This window comes from Marmota monax, unplaced genomic scaffold (genome assembly GCF_021218885.2).
Source record: "Marmota monax isolate L192 unplaced genomic scaffold, Marmota_monax_Labrador192_F-V1.1 WCK01_AAM20220418_F8-fsc00051, whole genome shotgun sequence".
NCBI lineage: Eukaryota > Metazoa > Chordata > Mammalia > Rodentia > Sciuridae > Marmota > Marmota monax.
This window is the reverse complement of record NW_026695202.1, coordinates 8,518,408-8,540,877: the sequence shown is the minus strand read 5'-3', so window position 1 is coordinate 8,540,877 and position 22,470 is coordinate 8,518,408. Positions and strand designations below refer to the sequence as shown.

The 22,470-nt window shown below is 37.8% G+C and overlaps 1 protein-coding gene across 32 annotated transcripts in view; it reads left to right on the top strand.

The window, feature by feature from the left end:
- The window catches only part of Rbfox2 (RNA binding fox-1 homolog 2), a 267,658-nt gene that overhangs the window by 163,083 nt on the left and 82,105 nt on the right, over positions 1–22,470 (top strand). The window contains exon 1 of one of the 32 annotated variants that reach the window (XM_058574181.1): positions 4,707–7,434. The exons of 29 other annotated variants lie outside the window; for them this stretch is intronic. In XM_058574181.1, the coding sequence (XP_058430164.1) occupies positions 7,390–7,434 (45 nt within the window). In that variant the 5' untranslated portion in view covers positions 4,707–7,389. Of the gene's footprint in view, positions 1–4,706; positions 7,435–16,957; positions 17,180–17,974; positions 18,044–22,470 lie in introns of those variants that run through there. 2 more of the 32 variants (XM_058574182.1, XM_058574180.1) reach the window with 2 other exon arrangements.

Sequence of the window (22,470 nt, the reverse complement as noted above, 5' to 3'; positions counted from 1 at the left end):
TGAGGCTAAGGCTAAATTCAAGGAGTAAAGGAAAATGTTCTCTTACTGTTTAAGGAGCTGTGAAATATTGTGAACATTTTTTTTTTTTTTGCAATTAACCACAAATTTTTAGTTAATTGAGGTAAAAGTTTTTTTTTTTTTTTTTAATTTTTTATTGTTGGCTGTTCAAAACATTACATAGTTCTTGATATATCATATTTCACAATTTGATTCAAGTGGGTTATGAGCTCCCATTTTTACCCCATATACAGATTGCAGAATCACATCAGTTACACATCCATTGATTTACATATTGCCATACTAGTGTCTGTTGTATTCTGCTGCCTTTCCTATCCTCTACTATCCCCCCTCCCCTCCCCTCCCCTGAGGTAAAAGTTTTAATGGAAGGGATAGTCTTGATTATGTGATGTGATTGATGTATGATATATCTGAATTCATTTGCAGACATATTTCCCCAACAGTATTAGGATATTTACCATTGTTTTCTGCTTTACAAGTTACATTTTGGATGGAGAGTGTGACTCAATGGTAGAGCACTTGCCTAGCACACAAGAGGCCCTGAGTTTGATCCTCACCACCATAAGAAAAAAATGTTACACTTTTACCCTTACTCTCTCTAAATTATTTTTCTGAATTTAAAGTAACTGTTACTTATGGTCATTTATGGATCCATTATCTAAAATGCTTGGGACCAGAATTACTGATTTTAGAGTTTTCAAATTTTAGAATATTCCTAATGTGAATATTTGAAGTCTGAATTGCTCTGAAATTTGAAACTTTTTTTGAGCTGGTGTTAGTGCTCAGAAAGTTTTGGATTTCAGACCTTTTGGTTAGGGTTGCTCAATCTGCACTGATTTAGAAAGAAAGAATAACGAAAGACACTTCTAATAAAAAATGCCGATTCCCTGCCTCATGATTTGTGCACTCTCATCCATGCCTGTCACCCCCAAACAGAATAACACAGCTCAGCCTCACCATGGTCTCTTCTGTTACCCCATACTTTCTTTCCTCTCATGTGTCATGTGAAGGAGTGTTATGTACTTAACTGCGATTTTCAGTGTTCTGGTAGATATAAGTTAAAGATTTCTATTGGTATAAAAAATTCAACAATTTTCATATGATAGAGAACTTTGGATATTTTAAAATAGCTTTTTGACCTCTTTTTTGAGGGGATACATTTACCTGCTTGTCCTTCTGTAAGTGCCTGAATATGGCTTTGCCTATGCCATACTGTTTTATGCACTTAGAATGCTATTCCACTATCTCAAAGCCCACCACAGCCCCCCATCCATATGGAGAACTCTCCCTAATTTTTCACAGTTTATTTTAAGCATTAATTTCTTGTAAAATATTCCTGGTTTCCTTCAACCTAGAAAATGAGATGGTAGCAGTGAAGGTTTTAGGTGCAATTGCTGCTTTATTTTCCCCCAAGCTATTATTTTAAGTATGACATTCATCAGATGATATTTTGATGTTTCTTATTTTCTGCTTTTTCCCCCTCTATATTTTCAGCTCTTTGAGAGCTTTTTCCATTCTTTTGAGTTCACACAACGTTGGGGATGTCTTGGTTGAAATGAATGAAAATTGAATGAATGAGTCTTGATCTAATGGAAGGTCTGTACATGGTGCCTCTGATTTATAGGTGCAAGTTATTGCAGACCTTCTCTTTCCATATGCTGATGGTACATACTGTGTCAAAGACATCAGCTTGGTTGAGAGAAATTCAAAGATGAACTGACAAGTCTTAGCTTTAAAAAACCATCTAATAGATAAAACTGTACACTTAAAAACAAATAGAAAGTACCACATAAGTTCAGAGAAAAGAAAAATTACTTCTTGTTGGAGATAGCCAGGAAGATGAGCTTTGTGGAACAAATGGCATTTTAAGGTAGTTAAGGACCCATTTTCAGATTTGGAGATTCTGAAATGGATAAGAAAACAATGTGGTCAAAGGCACAGAGGCAAAAACCAAAAACAACAGTGGGGAGTTGAATGTATCAATAATTGTTTTTGTACTTTTTTGACACTTGGAAGGCAAAGAACTATCCTAAGATAGAAAGAGTTAAAATTCATTTGCAGGTTTTATGTCTATTTTTCATTCTTGATCCAGAATGTATCAATTTGGCTATCATCATTTTACCCATGTTATTAAAACAGCTCAATCAAAACTCTTGAGCTCCTGTTTGCCCAATTCAGTCATTTTTTTTCCTAAGCTCTCATTCTCTTTAACCTTTCTGCTTGATACTGTTGTATATTTATCTCTGGTACCATGAAATACCTTCCCTAGTGTAAGGCATACAGGATCGAAGAAAAGGAACAAATGTTCTGGCTTTTGTGACTAGTTCAGGATCCTGCTTGGTCTTCTTATCCTGTTTCTATTTCTGCCTTCTGGAATGAGTGAGTATTCCTTAAGGTTCTATTTTCAGCTCTTTGCCTTCTATCCATGTATCACTCTCCCTCCCCACTCTGTCTTTCTCTCTGTCTCTATCTTTTTTGGGGGGTGGGGGGAGTACATGGTTGATATTCATCAAATGTTGTGGACCACATCTATGTGGGAGACAAGTCTCAATTCCATGACGGTCTTGGCTGTCTCTCTTATTATATTCCTTTTGGATCTCCATTTCTAATGCTGACCTCTGGCTACAACCCTGAGTGCCTGTTAGACATTTTCTATTGAATATCCTTCCACAATAACTTCAAATCAGTCCCTGCTTTGAGCTTTCCTGGTTTAGCAGTGTTGTTCTCACTTGGCCAGTCAGCCTCTCAGTGCCCAAGTGGTACATTTACCTTTCTCCTGCACTCTGCGTGTGCACACCCTTCAGTTCCTGTGTTAACTGTCTTTGTCCTGTGTCTTACGGGTATGCCTTCTTTATTCCTGTAGCTCGTGTGTGTTTTTGCACTAACAGTTCATAGACTGCTGTAGTTAATACCCTCAAGGATTGTAGATGTATAGATGATACTGTAGTGTCATCAGTCATGTCCTCTGACACGGGATGTTTGTTAGGTTGTTTATTTTGTCCTTAGCAAAATTTAACTTTCATAAATCTCATACTTCTAGATGTCTTGCTTTTAAATCTTGCTCTAGGTCTAGATTTCTGATATCATCACACTCTATTTAATAGACTATTCTAGTTGTGCCAGTATTGAAACCTATATTGAAAAATGAGTTGATGTACATGGCTCTGCTAATGAAATGTGTGGAAATATACATGAAAAGCTATTTTCTATATTCATACTTTTAACTGATCAGGACACAAGAACTTTTTTTGGGGGGTGGGGGGCTATTAGGGTTTGAACTCAGGGGCACTTGACCACTGAGCCACATACCCAGCCCTATTTTATTTTGAGACAGGGTCTCGCTGTGTTGCTTAGCACCTCACTGTTGCTGAGGCTGACTTTGAACTCACGATCCAATACTATAAAAGCTTTTATAATATTGCAGAGTATATACTTTTCCAAACAAAGTAAGTTGGCATCATCAGCAAATAACTCTGAGCTTATTGTGGAAAATTAACCATTTTATTTCTGGAACTAAAAAATATAGGTGGTGCTGAAGATTGAACCCAGTGCCTCACACTGCCAGATGAGTGCTCTACCACTGAGCCATAACCCCATTCCCTATTTCTGGAGTTTTTGAGGGAATATGATAGTATTTAAAATTCAAAGGAAATATCCAGTGTGTTCTGGGGGAAGAAATCAAGTGTAATTTCTGAGTTGGGAAATATTTTGTTGTTGTTGTTTCTGTTTTTTAAAATCACATAGGTTAGTGGACAAAATGCTGAAACAGTGATGTTAAGCTTTTGATCTGTGCATAGAATTTCTTTCTGTTAATCTGAATATATAAGGCAATGTTACTCTGCTCAAAGACTATAAAGAGGAGAGTGAGGGCCTTCAACTCTAAGATTTGTAATTTTTGTTGTAATAATTTGTCTTTCAGATGAAAAGTTGACCTTTCTTTCTATAAATATTAGAATTTTGGTTTGACTAGATTATTGGTCTTTTAAATTGTTCAGATTTAATTTTTTTTTTCCAACAGAAACAAGTGAGTAAAAAGGAAACATGAGGTATAGGAAGCTAAAATTAAAATGTTTAATTATTTTGCCATTTTTCTGAAGGGCTGATTATGTAAACTAGAGCTGGGCATAATTTGGGCAGAATCTAGGTAAGACATCTGTTTGAGGTGGTTTATTGTCTATATTCTTCTGTCCCAAGTGAGAATTTATAGTTATGCCAGCATGTTAGCTAAAGCAAGTATGACAGTATAAATTAGAGACCCAGAGAGTATTATTAATTATTATTATTAATGTTTAAAATACCTATAATGAAAGTGGATCTATTTTGGTTCCCTTAAACTTTTAGGGTAATAATAATTTCAAATAATATATTTGAAAAATATAAATTTATATCTAAGGTAATAAGAGAAAACCAGCTACCTTTTCATCCCATCCCCCAGAGGTATTGGTTTTGTCTCATGTGTATTTTTGAGAGATATACATACACACACACACATATATGGGATATATTATGTACATTATATAGTATATACAATGCATAAATATGGAATATGTCAGTGTAATAAGTTTTATGTGTGTGCATATATACATAACTTATAAAGCTTACAAATTAGTAAGTAAGTAATTATACTCTACACTTTATTCAACAACATGATTTTTTCTCTTAATATTGTTTTAGTCATGTCTTTTCACCTTATATGATACAGATCTGTCCTCAAGAAGAATTAAATCTCCAGGAATTGACTCGGCTTCCCTATAACCTATTTGGGGATCACTTTTATGCTTAAATTATGTCAGTTGTTTTAGGATTTGAATTATTGTCTGTTATCTTAGTATATTACCACCTTGGAATTTCATCTTGTGTAATTAATCTACCAAATACTGAATTGGGTTAACTCATGAAGTTGTAAGTTTGTCTGTAGTTAATTATTATGGCCCTCTATGGTATATAAAAGATTATATCATTTTTCAGTCTTCATATCAAGAGGAATCTCAGAAAATTTAATAGTGATTTAAGATACTAGTTTATAAGTATACATGTGACCAGATATGCTATTTGCTGTGTATGAAATGTAGACTGAAAATGAGATGATGCAGTGTCTCCAATGGCAATTAGAGAATTGATTTAATTAGAGGAGCAAATATAGTGTGCAATTTTATTACAGAAACATTCCCTTTGTCTTTTTTGCGGGGAGGGGGCGGTGCAGTGCTGGGATTGATCAGGAGCCTCACACCTTCTAGGCAAGTGCTGAACCACTGATCTATATCCCCAGCCCTCTTTTGTTATCTCTTAATTTGCCATTTCAAGTTGCTGTTTAAGATAGCTTTATAGGGACAGTGAGAATGTATACCACAGTCCTTACGATGTGGCCAATCAGATCCAAGATGTTATGAATCTTTGATAATCTCTGTGAAGATTTGGCCAAGTAGCAGTCTTAGAGTTTTAATGATGTGAAAGTGGAGACTTTATAAGTGTTTTTTAAGCAAAACTTTAAAAAAATATCCTTCTACTTATGAGATGTTGCTTACAATGTTGAGTTTTGTGTAATAGCAATGTTTTACCTTTTGCCTTTGCCTGTATATTCTGTTCTTTTTCTTCCATAAACTGGGTTCTATCCATTTCTCAAGTGCTCAGCATAATACTTGTGAGTAATAGATGTTCAGTAACTTTTTAAAAATTATGTGGAATCAATTTATTCTTGTTCCTCATGTGTAATACATAAAGAATCAGTACTGGCAATATAAAGATAGTCTAGTGTGTTGTTTGATCCCTTAATCTGTTAGAATCAATTTAAGATAAATGTTTAACCAAGAGGACTATCTTTAGATTGGTTAAGACCATTTTAACCCTTAAAAAACAGTTTCTTTTGAACAATCCTAAAATAAATTACAGTGACCATAAAAGGAGAAAAATTGCAGTAGAGGCAGGTGGGACTTGGTAATACATAAATTCTCACAGATGTCCTCACAGTTGCGTTTAATCCTCACAGTCTAATCCTAGGAACGCATGTTGTAATATTACTGGCTCTCCAAGATTAGGAGGTCATAGCCTCTGAAACAAGGTTAGAATTATTCATCATTTTGAACTGTTGAATACTTGTCCCCAACAGAGAACTTCTTAATAAAAATGGTTAACTGATGTATCTCTTAATTAATATTCGTTTTCACGTTCCGCTTACTCTGTGCCTTATTTTCTAAGAATTATGCAGCAATTCTTTGGTTTTAGAAGTGCCATTTAGGCTCTGAAGCCAACTCTAACCTGCTGTGCTTTGTTTAACTAACCTCACATCTGTCCATGTTTGTTACTTTTTAAAAATACTGGTTGTAGAAATATTTGTGCCTATGTGTGTTGTACATAATGTTGGCATGGTGGGTATAGCAGCTTCCTAAAAGAGGAAAAGCAACTGGCTTTTCTGAAAAGACCTTTCCACCCCCACCTTTTTGCAGGCAGCCAGAGTTAATCCCTCCAAGTTTGATTGGAACAGCTGAGTGAGTACCCTGCATATCTGAAGGCCTCCAGTGGACTCATGTTGCCTCAGAGTTGGGGCCACCTTCCTCTTTTCTAGTGCTGATCCTGCCAGCTGTCCCAGCTTCTGTAAAAGCACAGGGAGGGGGGATGTTAAACGATACAAAAACATACAGTGTCATGAAAGGGATCGCTTTACTGCATGTATCAGTGTGACTCTTTTCTCCCATTTCTTTCCATAGCAGAAGGGGTTTATGCTGTTAATCCTAACACCTGTCTCTGCCGGAGACAGTGAGAAGGGTGTGTGCGTGCGTGTGTGTGTGTGTGTGTGTGTGTGTGCGCGCGCGCGCGCGTGCCTGCGCGTGCGTGCTCCCACCCAAGAAGGAGTAGAGAAATAATACCAGTCCCATCTGCCTTTCCATGTCCTGAATTGGGAGTGTTCCCTCTGACGCACTCAAAGCCTGGGACATATATAATATTTTGGCACCCAGATACCTTGTGCTTCCTACCGTTTTTGTGTGCCACTTTAAGAAGCCCATGTTCCCTTCCCTGGCAGTCATTCTTTGCCTCTTGAGTTTCTGGTGGAGTTGTCAGCTTCAGACCAACAGTAACAGCAAATCTCTAGTGCAGTTTTCAGTCTGTAACTACTAATGTTGTCGGAGCCTTTTGCTTTTCCCTGAACATCTCTTCTGTGTATTCCTGAATCCTTTTGGGCTGGAGGCCTGGTCTGAACCAAGCTCCAACTTCATCAGCTGAGCCAGCATACCTATCAACAGCGTAGACTGGAAGTCAGCCAAGGATTTTTTTGGTGCTCCTAGTTCTTTTGGACAGGACAGCCAGATCAAACAAGGCAAAAACTTAGTCGGTTTTTGTACTGTCTTTATCTGAAGTTCTTTTCCCCCCTTTGCTATGTATGGTGTATATTGTATGGATTATCAATATCCTGTTGTCCAGGTAAGCTGAGGGTTATAAATTGTTTGTTTACTAAGTACTCTTTGGCGGATGTGAAGGTTTTGCAGTGGAATGAAATGCTTATAGGGTTTCTGTCGTTTGACCTGGTACCATTCAGGACACAGATTTCCCAAGATATTTTGCTAATTTGCTGTAGCAGGAGGTTTGAATTTTACATTGTTGGTGCCAGACAGGGGTGGTTGACTTTCACCTCTAGAAGTTCTGAAACTTCAGAGAGATTCTCGTATGAGAGAGAGAGAGAGAGAGAGAGAGAGAGAGAGTGTGTGTGTGTGTGTGTGTGTGTATCTCTGTGTCTTAAAACAGGGTAGGCTGGGCAATACAAATGTAACACGACAAAGCCAAAAGTATTATAGTAAACTTGAGGCTTCATTTTGGGCAGAGGAGAGATACAGATGGCAATTTCCAAATGTTGCTGGATTTTTCAGAAAGGTAATATATATTAGGGAGCATTCTCTTCACATACAGACTATGTTAGACTATTTTTAGTTTAACATTTTGGATTATTTTTTGATAAGTGGCATTTTAATTAACTTGTAATCCAGAATCAGAAGATATTAGGATATTATCAAGCATATACCTGAATATCTATTTGCCTTGGAATTAGTAGCAATATAGTAAGTCAAATTGAAGTTAAGAGTCTTGGATTCTGGCTCCAGTTATAGTAGTTAATTATCTGTATGCTCATCTCAAACAAATTCAGTTTTCTTCACTACATTTTCCTATAAAATGAAGGGGTTTGACCAGCAGATATCTCGTATGTTAGGATTCTTTGAAATATTAATTGTGCTGAAAAGCTAGAATAGCAAAATAAAAAGTTAATACAGTTAATTATGAATTATAGATACTTCTTGGTTTCTTAGTTTTATATTTTGTTTTTCATGGCCATCACCAATTTTTTTTTTTTTACTTTCAAATGGTCATTTCTCTAATCATTGGCATCTGTTACAGATTGGGCAAGAACTCATAGGGTTAAAAGAAATGACAGACTAGTACATCTTGTTAGGAATTTGAGGCCCCAAATCTAAAACAAGCGTGTGTGTGTGTGTGTGTGTGTGTGTGTGTGTGTGTTGATTGTGGATGAAACCTAAGACCTTGTGCATGCTAGGCGAGTGCTGTATCACTGAACCACATTGCCATCCCTAAAACAGGTTATTTAGAATTGGGCCACCAAATAAGCTCTCCAGAGTACACTCAGCTCGCATTTGTGTCTGAAGCTTTCAGTATTGGATTGTGGTTATGCTTCTCTTTTATTCAAACACTTCAATTTGTATTATGTGTTTTATATAACAGTTTCCATTATTTTTGATTATACAAGTTAAGAATGTGTTACTTTCACTGTAATGAGACTTTGATGTATTTGTGGATTTCATTTATGCCCTGTTTTTCTACTGACACAAAATAGTGGATTGGTCTTTCTAACAGCTTAAGACTGGAAATGTCATGAGACTAGATTAGAGGAAAATCTTCTTAATACTAAATATTGATGGGCTTCTGACTAGAAACATCTGTAAAGAGGAAATTCCTGAGACCTAACTAGCAAAGTACGGGACTTGTAATAACTATAATGTATATAAAATTATATGAGGAAAAAGTGAGTTTCCAAAAGAATTGAGGTGTTAGAAATATGTGAAAAAATAATTATAGCATGTAAATCAATTTGTTAGGTAAAAATTGACCAACTCCCCCAAAAAAATTTGCAATGGGAATTAAAGAATTTCCATTTAGAAATCATGACATGGTTTGATAAAGTCTTTTGCAGAAATTTTACTTATTCTTGATAAGATGAATTTGCCACCCTTTTGCCACATCTTTTCTACTTGTTAAGATTTAGTACTGGTGTATGTAGTACTCAGTATGTGAAGCTGCGCCTTTCCTGGCTTTGCTTCATTTAGTAGATTTATTCTATCGGAAATTAAGGGAGCTTAGAAATTCAGGTAATGGGATGCTAAAATTTAAGGGTATGTCTTCTGTTCCACCACATCAGCAAATTAATGGGATTGAGAAAAACAATTTTAAATTGAAGAATCCAAAGCTATTTTATAATTTCATTTATTAATTCTGTTAAGATAGCAATTTTCTTTCAGCACATTTATAAATGAGCAGCAGATAGGTATTTGCTTCACAAATGCCTTAACTGTAGTTATAAAATATTCTTTTTTAGCTTTTGTTATATTCTTATACTTAGTTAAATCAAAGCTCCTCATTGCATAATACTTGTGGTGGTATGTATCAGTACATTATGCAACTGAAAATTATTAAGAACATGAAAAATAGTGTTTTTTAGGATTTGCACCCATTTTTAATTGAGCATTTTTAGCATTGATAGCATTGAGATAATGAAACAAAGTGAGTTCAATAAAGCATTTTACACACTTGACTTTTCATTGCTCTTATTGTTAATAAAATCAGGCTTGCCTTATTTTTTTGTGCAGTTGAGCCAGGCACGGTGTCACACATCTGTAATCCAAACAATTTAGGAGGCTGAGAGAGGAGGATCATGAGTTCAAAGCCAGCCTCAGCACTTAGTGAGATTCTAAGCAACTTAGGGAGATCCTGCCTCTAAATAAAATATAAAAAAGGATTAGGGAGGTGGCTCAGTGGTTAAGTGCCCCTGGGTTCAATTCCCAGTACTCCCGCCCCCACATAGGTGTACAATGAAATTTCTTATTATAATTTTTGTATGACCCAATCTAGACAAAGTATAAAATATAGGAAAAACAAATAGATAAAGGCTTGCTAGATTTTATTTTTAAAAGATTGAGTTTAGAAAAAATCTGAGAAACTGTGTCTGAAATTATTCTTCTAGACACTCCTGAATTAAATATTTACCTACTCTGGCTAGATGGATGAAATGTAACTGTTGTAGCAAATTGAGTCCATTGTTTATTATCTTAGTTTATCCTTAGTGAAAAGATGTGATAATGGGCTACTTTGCCTGCCACCTAGGCAGCAATGGGGTAGATGGAGGACAAGGAAGGAGGGTCTTAAATTATTGGAGGTTTAGCTGAAAGTCCTGATTTGAGAGTTTAGTACAACAAAAGACAGCAGAAGGATATTAGGTGTCTGGAAGATAGACAGACAGAAAATCACCTATCTAAAAGGTACTGTTGGTACTGAGGTATGTTTTAGTGTCAGAATGCTGGAGAATGAATTAGTATGTACACTGTCCATTTCTTTGCAGGAAGCTGACCTGGGTGTACAGTGATAGATATGTTCTTTATTTCATATTTTTCGTTGTGAATCATGTGTCGTGTGTGTTTTGTGCTATGTGCTGGACACCGCCAGCACAGAGTATAAAGGGGAGTAGGCAGCAGAGTCTCCAGTAAATAATAGAGACATCATAGCAGACCTCAGTGTTAGGAAAGCAGTGTGCTTCAGTTTTCCCTGCTTGATCATTTATTGCTTTTTTGATAATCCAGTTATTGATATATTTGTTTATATCCCATTCCTTTTTAATATTTATGTGAGAACCTTTTCCTTAATTTCTCATGGAATACAGAGAATGTAGACATAATTTCAGTTGTGTAGATTACTCTAGTTCTCTAGAGTTTGGGATGTTTTAAAGATATAAAAGTAAGTTATCCAAAACTAGAAATTAATTCATGACATAGTATTTTCTAATTCCTCTGGTCTTACCAATGGCCTAGTATGTTATTTGTGATCTTATTCTAGAGGTTGGGTATGGGGGGATGAGAAATAAATTATTATTTTAAAAAATAAACATACAAGGTTTAAAACTGTTAATTTCAAATTTTTCTCTCATCTTTCTTTCTCTATGTAACTAACTGAACCCTGCCTAAACTAGAGAGAAGAAGCTAGCAGACTGTAAATAGAGTTAGCTCTAATTTGACTTTGCTTATATTAAAGGGAATGTTGGGGCAAAGGTTAGAGATGCTTCTGGGAAGGTATTTAATACGTAATAGGTGTAAATTGTTATTTACACTTAGTTAAGGTTATTGTATGGGGGCGTGTTATGAAGAGCTTCTCTACTAACAAGTTTTTATTATTGCAGGAAATGCTAGCCCTTTAACGTTGCTTTTCACTTGGGTGTCAGAGGCAGCCTGGGAAAATATGAGCAAGCCCTGCCTCTCTTCAGGGACTCTTGGGCTTGCTTTTATAATAGTGCTGGTATGTGGGTGGAAGGTAGGGAAGTTGAATTACAACTATAAAGTTGTGAAGAGCAAGAACATGTAAAGTTGTGTGTGTGTGTGTGTGTGTGTGTTTTAATTAGTGGGTATTATTCTGTCGAAAATCTCAACTATTCCCATAAAGCTAAAAATAAAACCTTTTCTCCCACTCTTTTTGTATATCTTACTTTACACTTCAGCTTTCTAAAAAGATGCTAAATGAATTTAATAAATTTGAATATATTTCTAAACATGCTTTTGAAAGAAATAATGTTTCTATAATAGTTTTATAACTACAAAGTTACTCTTCAATCTTATGGGTCCATTTGTGCCTATGTAATGGCTGGAGATAGAAATCAAGACATTGTTCCATGTTATCCCCCCATTTACAGTGCATTCAGGTACTAGGTTAAGAACTGGGGTGTGACATAAAACATGATTTCTACCCCCTACTGCTTGCAGGCTAGTCAGAATTATGCAGAAATAATAAACTCCAGTAGTTATGTCCCTTGGTTAGGTACTAGGGTACTGTGTGCACACAGGTGAGGGGATACCTAACCCAAATGTGGGAGCAGATGGAGTCAAGAAAGAGTTTCTGGAGTTGTAGATCCATGAAGTAAACCTAGCCAAACAGAAGTCATGATGAAAGAGAGAGAACAGAAACATGGTGTGTGGAGGCACCCACTGCTGTTTGCTCAGGGTTTCGGGGGCAGGGAAGGACACTGGAGGGGACCGACAGTGCCTCTGGACAGGTGTTCTGCAGCCAGATTATATTTTAGGTTCCTGTTTAAGAATTAGGATTCTTCCACCCTGTCAGATGTGGGAAGCAGTTGAGGATGTTTGTCAGGGAAGTGGCATGATGAAATTTGCATTTAGAAAGATCACTCTGGAGGTAGTGGTGGGTAGTGAGAAGTTTGGATGGGAAGAGTGGTAGACTGAAGGCTACCACTAGGGAACAGTTAGAGAATAAAGAGGTCAGACTGATTTTGTGGTAATATGATGGAAAGAAAGAGCATACCAAAGAAATCAAAGGACCCTAAGCTTCTGACTTGTTAAGTTACTGAATAAAGATGAGGAGCCCATCACTTTTGGTTTGAATCTGAGTTCTGAAGCTTGCTAGCTTGGGTGCCTGCTTACCCTCACCTAGCTTAGTTTTCTCATTTTCAAAAAGGATATTAAAATATCTCATAGTTGTCGTGAAGATGAAGTGGATTAATTAGTTATCTAATCTGATTCATTGTGTTATCAGATGCCACCTCAGAGTAAATTCTCAAGAAATGATAGCTGTTTTATCTGTCATGAAACTTAACCATTCACCAGGAAAGCAACATGGTAGAATGAGTGCTAGAATCCGAGCTTCCCACCAGTAGGAATATTCCCTCCTTGTCTGTATTGCTTTCTCCTTGTGCCTGGAGCAGTGCCTGACACACAGCACTCAGATAGTTGTTAAATGAATTAATGATTCAATTGAGAATCAATTTAGCTTTAGACTTTTAAATAATAGAAATTTGAAGGGTTTTAAAATGTAGTTGACCATTATTTGGCAGTTGGATATTTTGATCTGTAGTTCGGGAGAGATGTGTGCTGGAATTGGAAGTGCAAGGGGCATCTGAGTAAATGGTTGGCAAGTGAAGTGTGGAATGAGTTAGAACACAGCAGTGTGGTTGGCAGTGTCAGCTTCTTTGAGGTTTCTACCCTTTTAGAAATCTGATGAATAATATGGTCCTCTGCACAGAAAGGCACATAAGAAAAACAAATTTCCATCAAGTACCTGTGAGAGGAACTGTGCATTTGGGGTGAAGAACTTCTAGCATGCAGTAAGAAGTGGTCAAAGGGTGATAGAAGTTGAAGAAAGGAGTGAGCAAGGAACAAAAAAGATCAGGAAAGTCTGGTGTTATTTGAAGCTAAGAGCAAGAGTTTCCTGAAAGAGAGAATACCACAGAAAAGTCAAAGAAGATATAAATGTTTGGGCTGAGACTATATATAGTGCTTGCCTCGCATGCGCAAGACACTGGGTTCAATCCCCAGCACCACAAAAAAAAAAAAAAAAGAGAGAGAGAGAGAGATTCATTGAATTTGGCTATTATTTGAAGGCCTTTGGTGATTTCGGTAAGATAAATATCATTTGAGTAGTTATGGGGAAAGGCAATTAGGATTCTGGAGATTGCATGATACATTGACAGAATTGTCAGGAAATTGGGACAGCTAGAAGTGCTTCTTTCCTTCATTTGTTTATTGAACAAATATTTCTTGAATACCTACTATGTCCCAAGTCCATCTTGCTGGAAGCAAAAACTGTATCCGAAGGAGGATACAGTTTCCTTTAGCTGACAATCATATAACATGTTTTTATCTTCCCACCTCTCCAACCCTCCAACCTATGCCTGTCTTTCCACTCCTAAGCACACATGTGCGCGTGTTCAGAGAGCGCGCCCTTAAATGAATTTCTCCTTGGTATATGCTGGGCACGTTTAGCCACCTAAAGATTCCAGTTGTTTTGCTTTTCTTTCTCTTGGGCACCTGGGAGCAAATTGTCCTCTCTGAATGCCAGTCATTAAAGTCAGGAACACACTCAAAATCTCATTGTCCAGTGCTCACTTGGGTTCTGTGTTTTAGGGAGTTTATAAAAATCATTTTACCATTTTTCACTTGAAGCTTGTATAGTCTCTTTCTTGAACTGTATAATATTGGTCCTAAGTGTGGGAATGCAGTGTGGATCTTGAGCCCAAGGAAACCCTTATCCTAGTTCTAGACTCTTCGCATGTAGGAATCTTTGATTTGTCTTTTTATTAAAAAAAAATTCTCCTCGGGGCCTTGTCTCTTTCCAGGGTACTTGGAGATTGCATTCACACCTAGCAGTCAAGGTAGCTGGACTTTATTAAGGTTAGGAGTGTATGTGGTAGTGGTGATGCTATGTGGGGTACATCTGTCTTCTTGTTTCTGGGGGCTTTTTGCCAAGAGTAGTATAGTGGACCGGTGGATGCAGAGAATGGTATAACAGTGATTTACAGGTTTATTTCATGTATTAAATCTGAAAACACAATTTTCCCATAAATATGATTTGCATTTTTCCAGAAGTATATTGCTTTCAGCATACTTGGCTTCCAGTGAAACTTACCTAGCCATTTTCTACTTATTTGCTTTGTCTTTGAAAAGATTTAATTGTATTTTATCTCCTTCCAATTGGCTTTTCAGTTGCAAATTTCAAGAGCACTAAATATTCTGTCTTCCAGAGCATTTCTAAATAAGAACAGACTTAGTTCTGATCTACTTCTTTGTTTCTAATTTCCTTTGTAATACTTGAAAACAAGGTCATTCTATTTTTAAAAAATATTTATTTTTTAGTTGTAGTTGAAAATAGTATCTTTATTTCATTTACTTATTTTTTATGAGGTGCTGAGAATCGAACCCAGGGCCTCTCACATGCTAGGCAAGCACACTACTGCTAAGTCACAACCCCAGCCCAAGCCCCTTCTTTTATATATATGTATATGTTTTGGATTATACTAAAGGTATACAGATATGTGTAAAATGCCAGAAGAGTGCCTGAATTCTTGTTGTAAATAGCTGATTGTGCTATCTACAGATTCTATAGATGGCTGTGTAGATCCTGTGTTCTTTTTGGAATTGTTTTTAAAATGATTATTAATAGGGGAGAACACGGTGATGTAGCATTGGAAAATTGCAAACTAATGGCATTATACAGGACATTTTGTTTGTTTGTTTGTTCATTTATTTAAATTTTCGTTTTTAGCTGTAAATGAATCTTTTACTTTATTTATTTATGTATTTATTTGTATGCAGTGCTGAGGATCAAACCCAGGGCCTCACACATGCTAGGCAAGTGCTCTACCACTGAGCCACAACTCCAACCCCTATACAGGACATTTTTAAAAACCTGATCTACATTGTGCCAAACAATTCTCATGGAGACAGTAACAAACTATTATTCTCAGTGATTGCTGATTTTAAATTTTTATTTCTTGTGTATTTATTTTAAAAATAAGAAGCTTAATTTTAGAATTAACTCTGATCTTTGGATAGTCTATTTGAGAAATTAACATAATAAATGTGGCAGAACTTAAATATGTCAATCCTTTAGGGTGGAATCCTATCAGATTACTAAACAAAATTAGGGAATCTTAATGTTTATGAGACAAATGACAAAGTCATAAAATCATCAAACATTTACATAATGAGCATACATAAAGTAAGGAGATTATGAAATTTATATGCAGAAATTAAAGAGTCCTCCAACATCACTAAAGCAGGGCTTCTGGATTGAATTCCCTTTTTGATGCTTTTTTCATTATATCTTTTTAAAAAGAGAACTTTAAAGAAACTCCTGTGTTCAGTAAACATTCTCTTAAACCTCCTATTTATAGCGCTCTGTAGTAACAGTATTTACAGTAGTGACACAGATGCCAGTATACATTTAAGAAAGGATTTATTCTTTTTCACCAGAGGCTGGAACACAGGTGAATCCCTGTTACCCGGAATTTTTAATGAAGCAGGAAGCCTTAAGCAGTCAAATTTATGGACACTTTCCCATACATCTGAAGTTTCTTAAGCGGTCCTATTTGTAGACACCATTTTCAGAATCCCCAGTTCTTATACAGTAGGGGGAAAAAAAAGCATTTTGCTGACCACCTCCCTGGAAGTTGAAGTCCTTTGCCTCCTTGGGCTGGTGTGGTTTTCTAGGACACACATGCTCTCTTGTGTATTTCCCTTAAGCCTTCACATCAGCGGTCATTAAACACCTTCTGCTTCACATTTGTCATTAAATCTACTCTATCTATTAAGTATACATCACTGAAAAAAATTTTTTTTGTTTCCTTTTTGTGATGCTAGGGATAGAACCCAGGGCTTGGTATGTGCTAGGCAAGCTCTCTACCACTGGGCCACACCCCTGGCCCTGGTGAAGATTAAAAAAAAAATTTTGTTTCATTTTTTATGTATTATCACATATTCATGGTCGTAATCTCTTAAATCTGCATTAATTATAGTGACTTGATATGAATGCTTTCAGTGCAATATCATTAGTGTCCTCGTCACATCCTTAAAATGTGCCAGCACATGGCTCCTGCCCCTCCCTCACTCTCCGCTTCCTTCCCCCTACACACACACACACACACACACACACACACACACACACACACACACACGAGCACACGCGTGCGCAAAGCAAAGTGCACACCAAACTGCCATTCTCCAGCAGGCCTGCTTCTGGAGTTGGGAGCTGTCAGCCTGCTGGGAAGGGTGGGGGGAGGAGGAAGAGGTGGGGCTCTGCTCTGATTAATTACCTTAGGCATTCAGGGGTGGGGCTTCCTTCAGCCATCTGCCTGAGATATGGGAGGGAGCTGGAGAAAGAAGGAGGGGGAGAGACTGCCAGAGAGGAAGAGAAAAGAAAGGAAGAAACATTAGGAAGAAAAAGGAAGGAAAACGGTGTAAAGGGGAGTCAATTACCCACCCTTAAATAGCCAGCTTGGGGGGGAGGGGGTGGCCAAGGAAGCCGAGGAGGTGTGCCCCAGCACGGCTGCTTTGAAAGCTTTATCATCTGTTCCCCTTGGTTTATGGAGAAAAAGAAAATGGTAACTCAGGTAAGATTTGTTCTTCCTCCGCATGTTTCTTTTCTCATCTGTGGGATCTGAGTAGAGCTTGGGGGTGGAGTATAACCAGCAGAGGTCTAATTATGATTGTCTTCTTAGGAAAGGCCGTATTTATTGTTATCAGCTGAAAAGCGCTGGTCTGTGTCTGAGTCCGTGTGTGTGTGTGTGTGTGTGTGTGTGTGTGTGTGTGTCTGTCTGTCTCTCTGTCTCTCTCTCTCTCTCTCTCTCTCTCTCTCTGTGTCTCTCTCTCGTAGCTTTTTTGTCCCCCTCCCTCAGCTCCATACCAGATTCCTCTTTCCTGTACTGTGCAGCTGTAGCTCAGGAAAGACCCTGTGGGGATTTGTCTACCTCTTTGTCTTGGTTCTGAGAAGAGGGAGGGAGAGAAAGACTGCAGAGGTAGGAAGAGATTCTTGTAGCCTGCCAAAAAGAGGGGAGAGGGAGTGACTTCCTTTTAAGAATTGCAGAAGAATTTGGGTTATAGGAAATCTGATTCCTGACTCACTTTGGTTCTCAGGATTGGCTTTGGAAAGGCAGTTTTGCTGCCTTTACTGTAAACAGCTTATTAAAAATGAAGGTTATAAAAAATGTTTCCTTTTTATGGCTTTATTACTGGCGAACAACGCATTCAGTGGGAACCCAGAGTCATTCCAGGTGTAGCAGAGGCAGGTAGAACTTACCCTGACAGAGCAAATCCAGATTTATAAATGACAGTCACCCCAGCTTTAAAAGACATTTGAAGGAGAGGGAGGAGGAAATGGAAGCTATGGCTCTCCTCTCTCTCCCTTTCTGCCTCTCTTGGTTATGCCACGCAGTGTCTACTCTGCATTTAGCAAGTCATTCCTGGCGAATGGAAAGGTGAGTGTTCTTCCATAGCCCCCTGGCAGGGCTGTTTTTCTTCCTGGCAACCTTCATATGCTTCTTTACCCTTTTTTCTTTATAGGTTGAGAGGGAATAAGGAGGCCGTGATTTGTTGGTAAGAAATCATTTACATGTTTAGAACATTCACATCCTCAGTCCAGGACTTAGCATCAGTTTCACTCCAGGCTTTTATGCTCCTGGGGAAATTTCATCACTGGACAGTGCTTTCCTTTTAAGGAGGTTGCCCTTTTTTGTATTCTCTCCTCTCTCTTCTCTCAGTCACCACCGGAGGGCGAGAGAGTCAGCTAGCTATTAGGATAGAAGCATCCTTTTAGGATTTGGAATCCTGTTCAGTTAAATGTTATATAATGCCCTGCAGTGCTGTTCAGAACGAGGGAACTATGGAGGAGATTTGCCCATCATGACCCAGAGGGAAGGGAAGTTTCAAAGAATACATCCTTACAAAGTGATTTTTTACTTAGTCTGAATTTGGAGACCTTAAGGTACCCTTTCTTTTGGAAAATGGAAAATCCCTTGAAATATTTCTCTTCTGCTGCTTATTCCCTCATTGTCAGTCTAATTAACTCTTGGTATATTGCCTTATTTTTTTTTTAATACCATAAAAGAGAAAGCCTCTTTCTGGATTCTCTTTGTTGCTTGGGACATGATACTTGCTTCGCCCTGGAGCCCTCATTCAATTTTCATTAACTGGCATTATTAGAGGGTTAACAGTTCTCTTCTTTCTCAGCTAAAAGCTGAAGGTCTTGTTCATGACCTGACTTTTTATTGCATGTACCATATTTTAAAATCAGTGAAAGAGTTATCTAAACTAGGAGTTTTCATAATTGGAGTTTTCTGTGGCCTCTTGGAACATTTGCCTTGCTTTCCAGAGGAGCTGGTAAGTGTGTGAGCCTAAGTTGGGATGCACCTTACCACTGCACGAATGTTTCGTGACACCATGGTCCTAGTCATTAGGATATCAGGGAACTATAATTTTAGGAATGAAGTAAAAGAAACAGATGGAAACTGGAAAGAGATTTCTTTCTGTGTTTAAGAATTCTAGGGCTGCAATTGTAGTCAAGGGTAGAGTGCTTGCCTTGCATGTGTGAGGCACCGTGTTCCATCCTAAGTGCTACATAAATAAATAGAATAAAGGTATTGTGTCCATCTACAATTAACAAATACTAAAAAAAAGAATTCTAATAGGTGAATTTAAATCATCATCCTGTTTTCTCGGGATGTGCTGAAGGAAAGAAGTAACTCATTTTTGTCTATCCTGAATTTATACAACTGGAAAAGACAGAATGTCAGATTTGTGATCTGCAGTCCTGCAGTGTATTTGCTTTGGCGTGTCCACTTTCAGTGTTAATGTACATGATTGTTAGTTATCTAGAAAACAAATGCAAAGGGAATAATCAGCTGAGCCAAATTTTTTCATCTCTCCTGTGGTTTTGATTCATTTTTTGTTTGTTGTGTTTTTTTGAACCAATCCCAACCTTTAACATCCAATCCCAACCCTTAACAGTGACCTGTCATATAAGCTTTTTCAGTGTAAATTGTCTGCATTGGTTAGGGCTGGGACACCACAGTTAAATGGTTTAGTACAATATTTAGTATTTTGGCTAGTGTGTGAAGAAAGAGATAGAGGATGTGTTTTCATAATTTGCTATTTAGGCTCTTGGCATCTTCATGGCATACCCTGTCTACCTACGCCTGATCGCCATCACTCAGTAGGTGGAAGAAGGGCTCTCAGTGGATGACATTTTGTTTTATTACATATGTTCTAGTTTTATGTGACCTTTTGGGGTTTTAATTAGCAAACTTCTCTATCTTTTACGATAAGTATTTGATGCTTTCCTTTAAAAATGGCAATTGAATGACAAAAATTCTAATACAGGAGACAGACATGCTCATGTGACATTTTAAAGAATATCTCTTATTCATGTGTATGGTGCAGGAGATTTTCACTGAGTTCCTCTCTTAATTTGATTTACAGGCTAAAAAAATATTGCCACTTCTCACATCTATGAAAATAAAATATGGAGTAAAAGGAAAAAAATCATTCTCATAATATGTGTAAAATTCAAGTTCCAAATGACTTCGCCTCTAGTTAGATTAAAAAAAAAAAAGTTTAGCCGGACTCAGATTCAGTTACACTATTTATTGTTAAGAGGGAAAATGTATTAGAGAGGAAAAGATTTTACAGTAGGGACGTGAAAGCAAATTTTCGTGCTCTGCTGTGGTATGAGACTGCCAGCTTCTATGTAGCACAAAGCCCTCCCTTTCTTGGATAGCTCAGTGCTTTGCTGGCATTTTCTTCAAAATCTGTTTTCCATCAGAACCAAGAGGAGGGAAGGTGTTAAGAATAAGGGCGGTTGGAAAGGGGGTTGCTGTTCCTTTAAATAGTGCCGGGAGTCCATGTGGCAGCAGGCCGCTCTGGAGTGTATTCTTTTGTAATGAATCACCAGTTCCATTGTCTGCTATCTCCCCTCTTTGTAGCTGGAAGGCTGAAGTCTTTCACCTGAGCTGCTGCCAGTTCGCTCTCGGTTCCTGGGTGGTTGGGAGAAGAGAAGAGGGAGGAGGGTATTTTATCTTTAATTAAAGACAGATAAGAGAGCAGGTATGTTTGGCTTTGTTTCATTTTATCCTGTTCTTTCTGCATTTGTTTTTTGAAATGAGTTGGAATAGGGAATCTTGGCTATGATTTTGCAAAGTATATTCCATTTTCTATGAATTCTGGAAGTCCTTAGATTATTTGGTCTCCATTTTGTGGCCTTGCTCTAAAGTGATTCTGTTCCCTGGCCTGCTAGTCATGTTCCTTTCCACCCGAATCTCATCCCACCCTTCATCCATGGAGCTGAGCCCCACTATTTGTTTTGGCACACTTTCCACTTTACATGGGATGCACAGGATTCTGGGGAAGTTAGTGGGTAGGCGGGGATTATGGGTTGCAGACTAAATTTATGTTCCTTTACAATGAACAACAACAACAACAACAAAGCTTCACTTTTTCCAATAATTTGGTTTCTTTCTGAATTCTGCTGTGTTGTCCCATATTTTCATTTATAACCATTTCCTTGCCAAGGCCAAAGCTGGCTTGAAAAGTACTGCTATTCTAAAAAGTACTTAGCTTTCCTGAAAAGATAACCCAGAATTCCATAAATGGAGCTGTAATTATATCTGAACAATTTTGATTAAATTTTTTGTCTACCATCCCCCTTCTTTGCCCCTTCCCTCTACAATTTTTTATTTTTATCTTTCTGCTTGGTTTTGCAGTTGAGACTAGGTAAGCTTAGTGTTTGACAACCTACTATTGAAGTTTGTATTGCTACAGAAGACACCATCATGTTGAAAGGTAATGAATGGCCTTCCTCAAGCCTCATAGTAACTGACATTCCTGGTTTTGTTCTTCTAGTTTTCTGTTCTTCCCTGAAAAATTCCAGATTCACAGTCTACATAGATGGCCATTTGGGAACAATTTCATCTGGCTTTTCACTTTTGGAAGTGAATGGAATGTTTCAACTTGTTATCATGTCATGCCTTATCTCAGGTTGTTTGTGGATGCCTGATTGTGATAGACTAGTGTCAATAGAAGCCAGCCATATTGATGATACAGCCCCCACCCCTTCCCACCCAGGCCACTCTGGGATCTGACATTTGTTGGTATCCTGAGTACTCCCCTGTGAGTTGTGATTCCTCACTCTACTTTGTTTCCAGCATTCCAAAATTACTATTAATTCTTTCTTGCACACTTTTTCACTGAAGGGTCGCATGTGTACTCAACCAGGCACAGTGGAACCTTCCCTCCAGAAAAGCCTTGCCTTTTGGAGGTTGTACTTCTGTACTGGGCTCCAGTGCGCCTCTTCTAGGCAGTCAGAGTGCTGCTGCACTTGGCCATTCTGAGGTATTGTTTCCATTTTCCAAACTCTTAAATGTTCCTCTGTACACTATTAGAATGATTAAATTCAGAAAACCTTGGAGTCAAATAGTTCTTTAGGAGTCATTGCCAGAGTGACTCACTTAAAATGCTAGTCTTGATTTTTGTCAGTATTGTGCTTAAACCTCAACAATTGTTTCCCTTCAGAGTCAAAATAAAATCCTGTGTCCTTACAAGGTCTCTAAGGCCCTGCATGATCAGGAACCTGGCTGGCTGCCCAGCCTCATCTCCTGCCACCCTTTTCATGTTTCCCTCCAGTGACACTGGCCTCCTTGCTGTTCCCTTAACAGACCCTGCACCTTCCCTCTCTTTTCACTTTTTCCCTCTGCCTGACATGCCAAGTGACTTGCTTTATTCACATGTTACTTCTCAAGGGAGAGCTCTCCCTGGACCTGTCTGAATTAGCACTCTCTTGTCATTCTGTATCCCCCCATCCTTCTTTTTCTTCACTTATCTGACTTTGGTGTTTATCATTACTGGTTATATG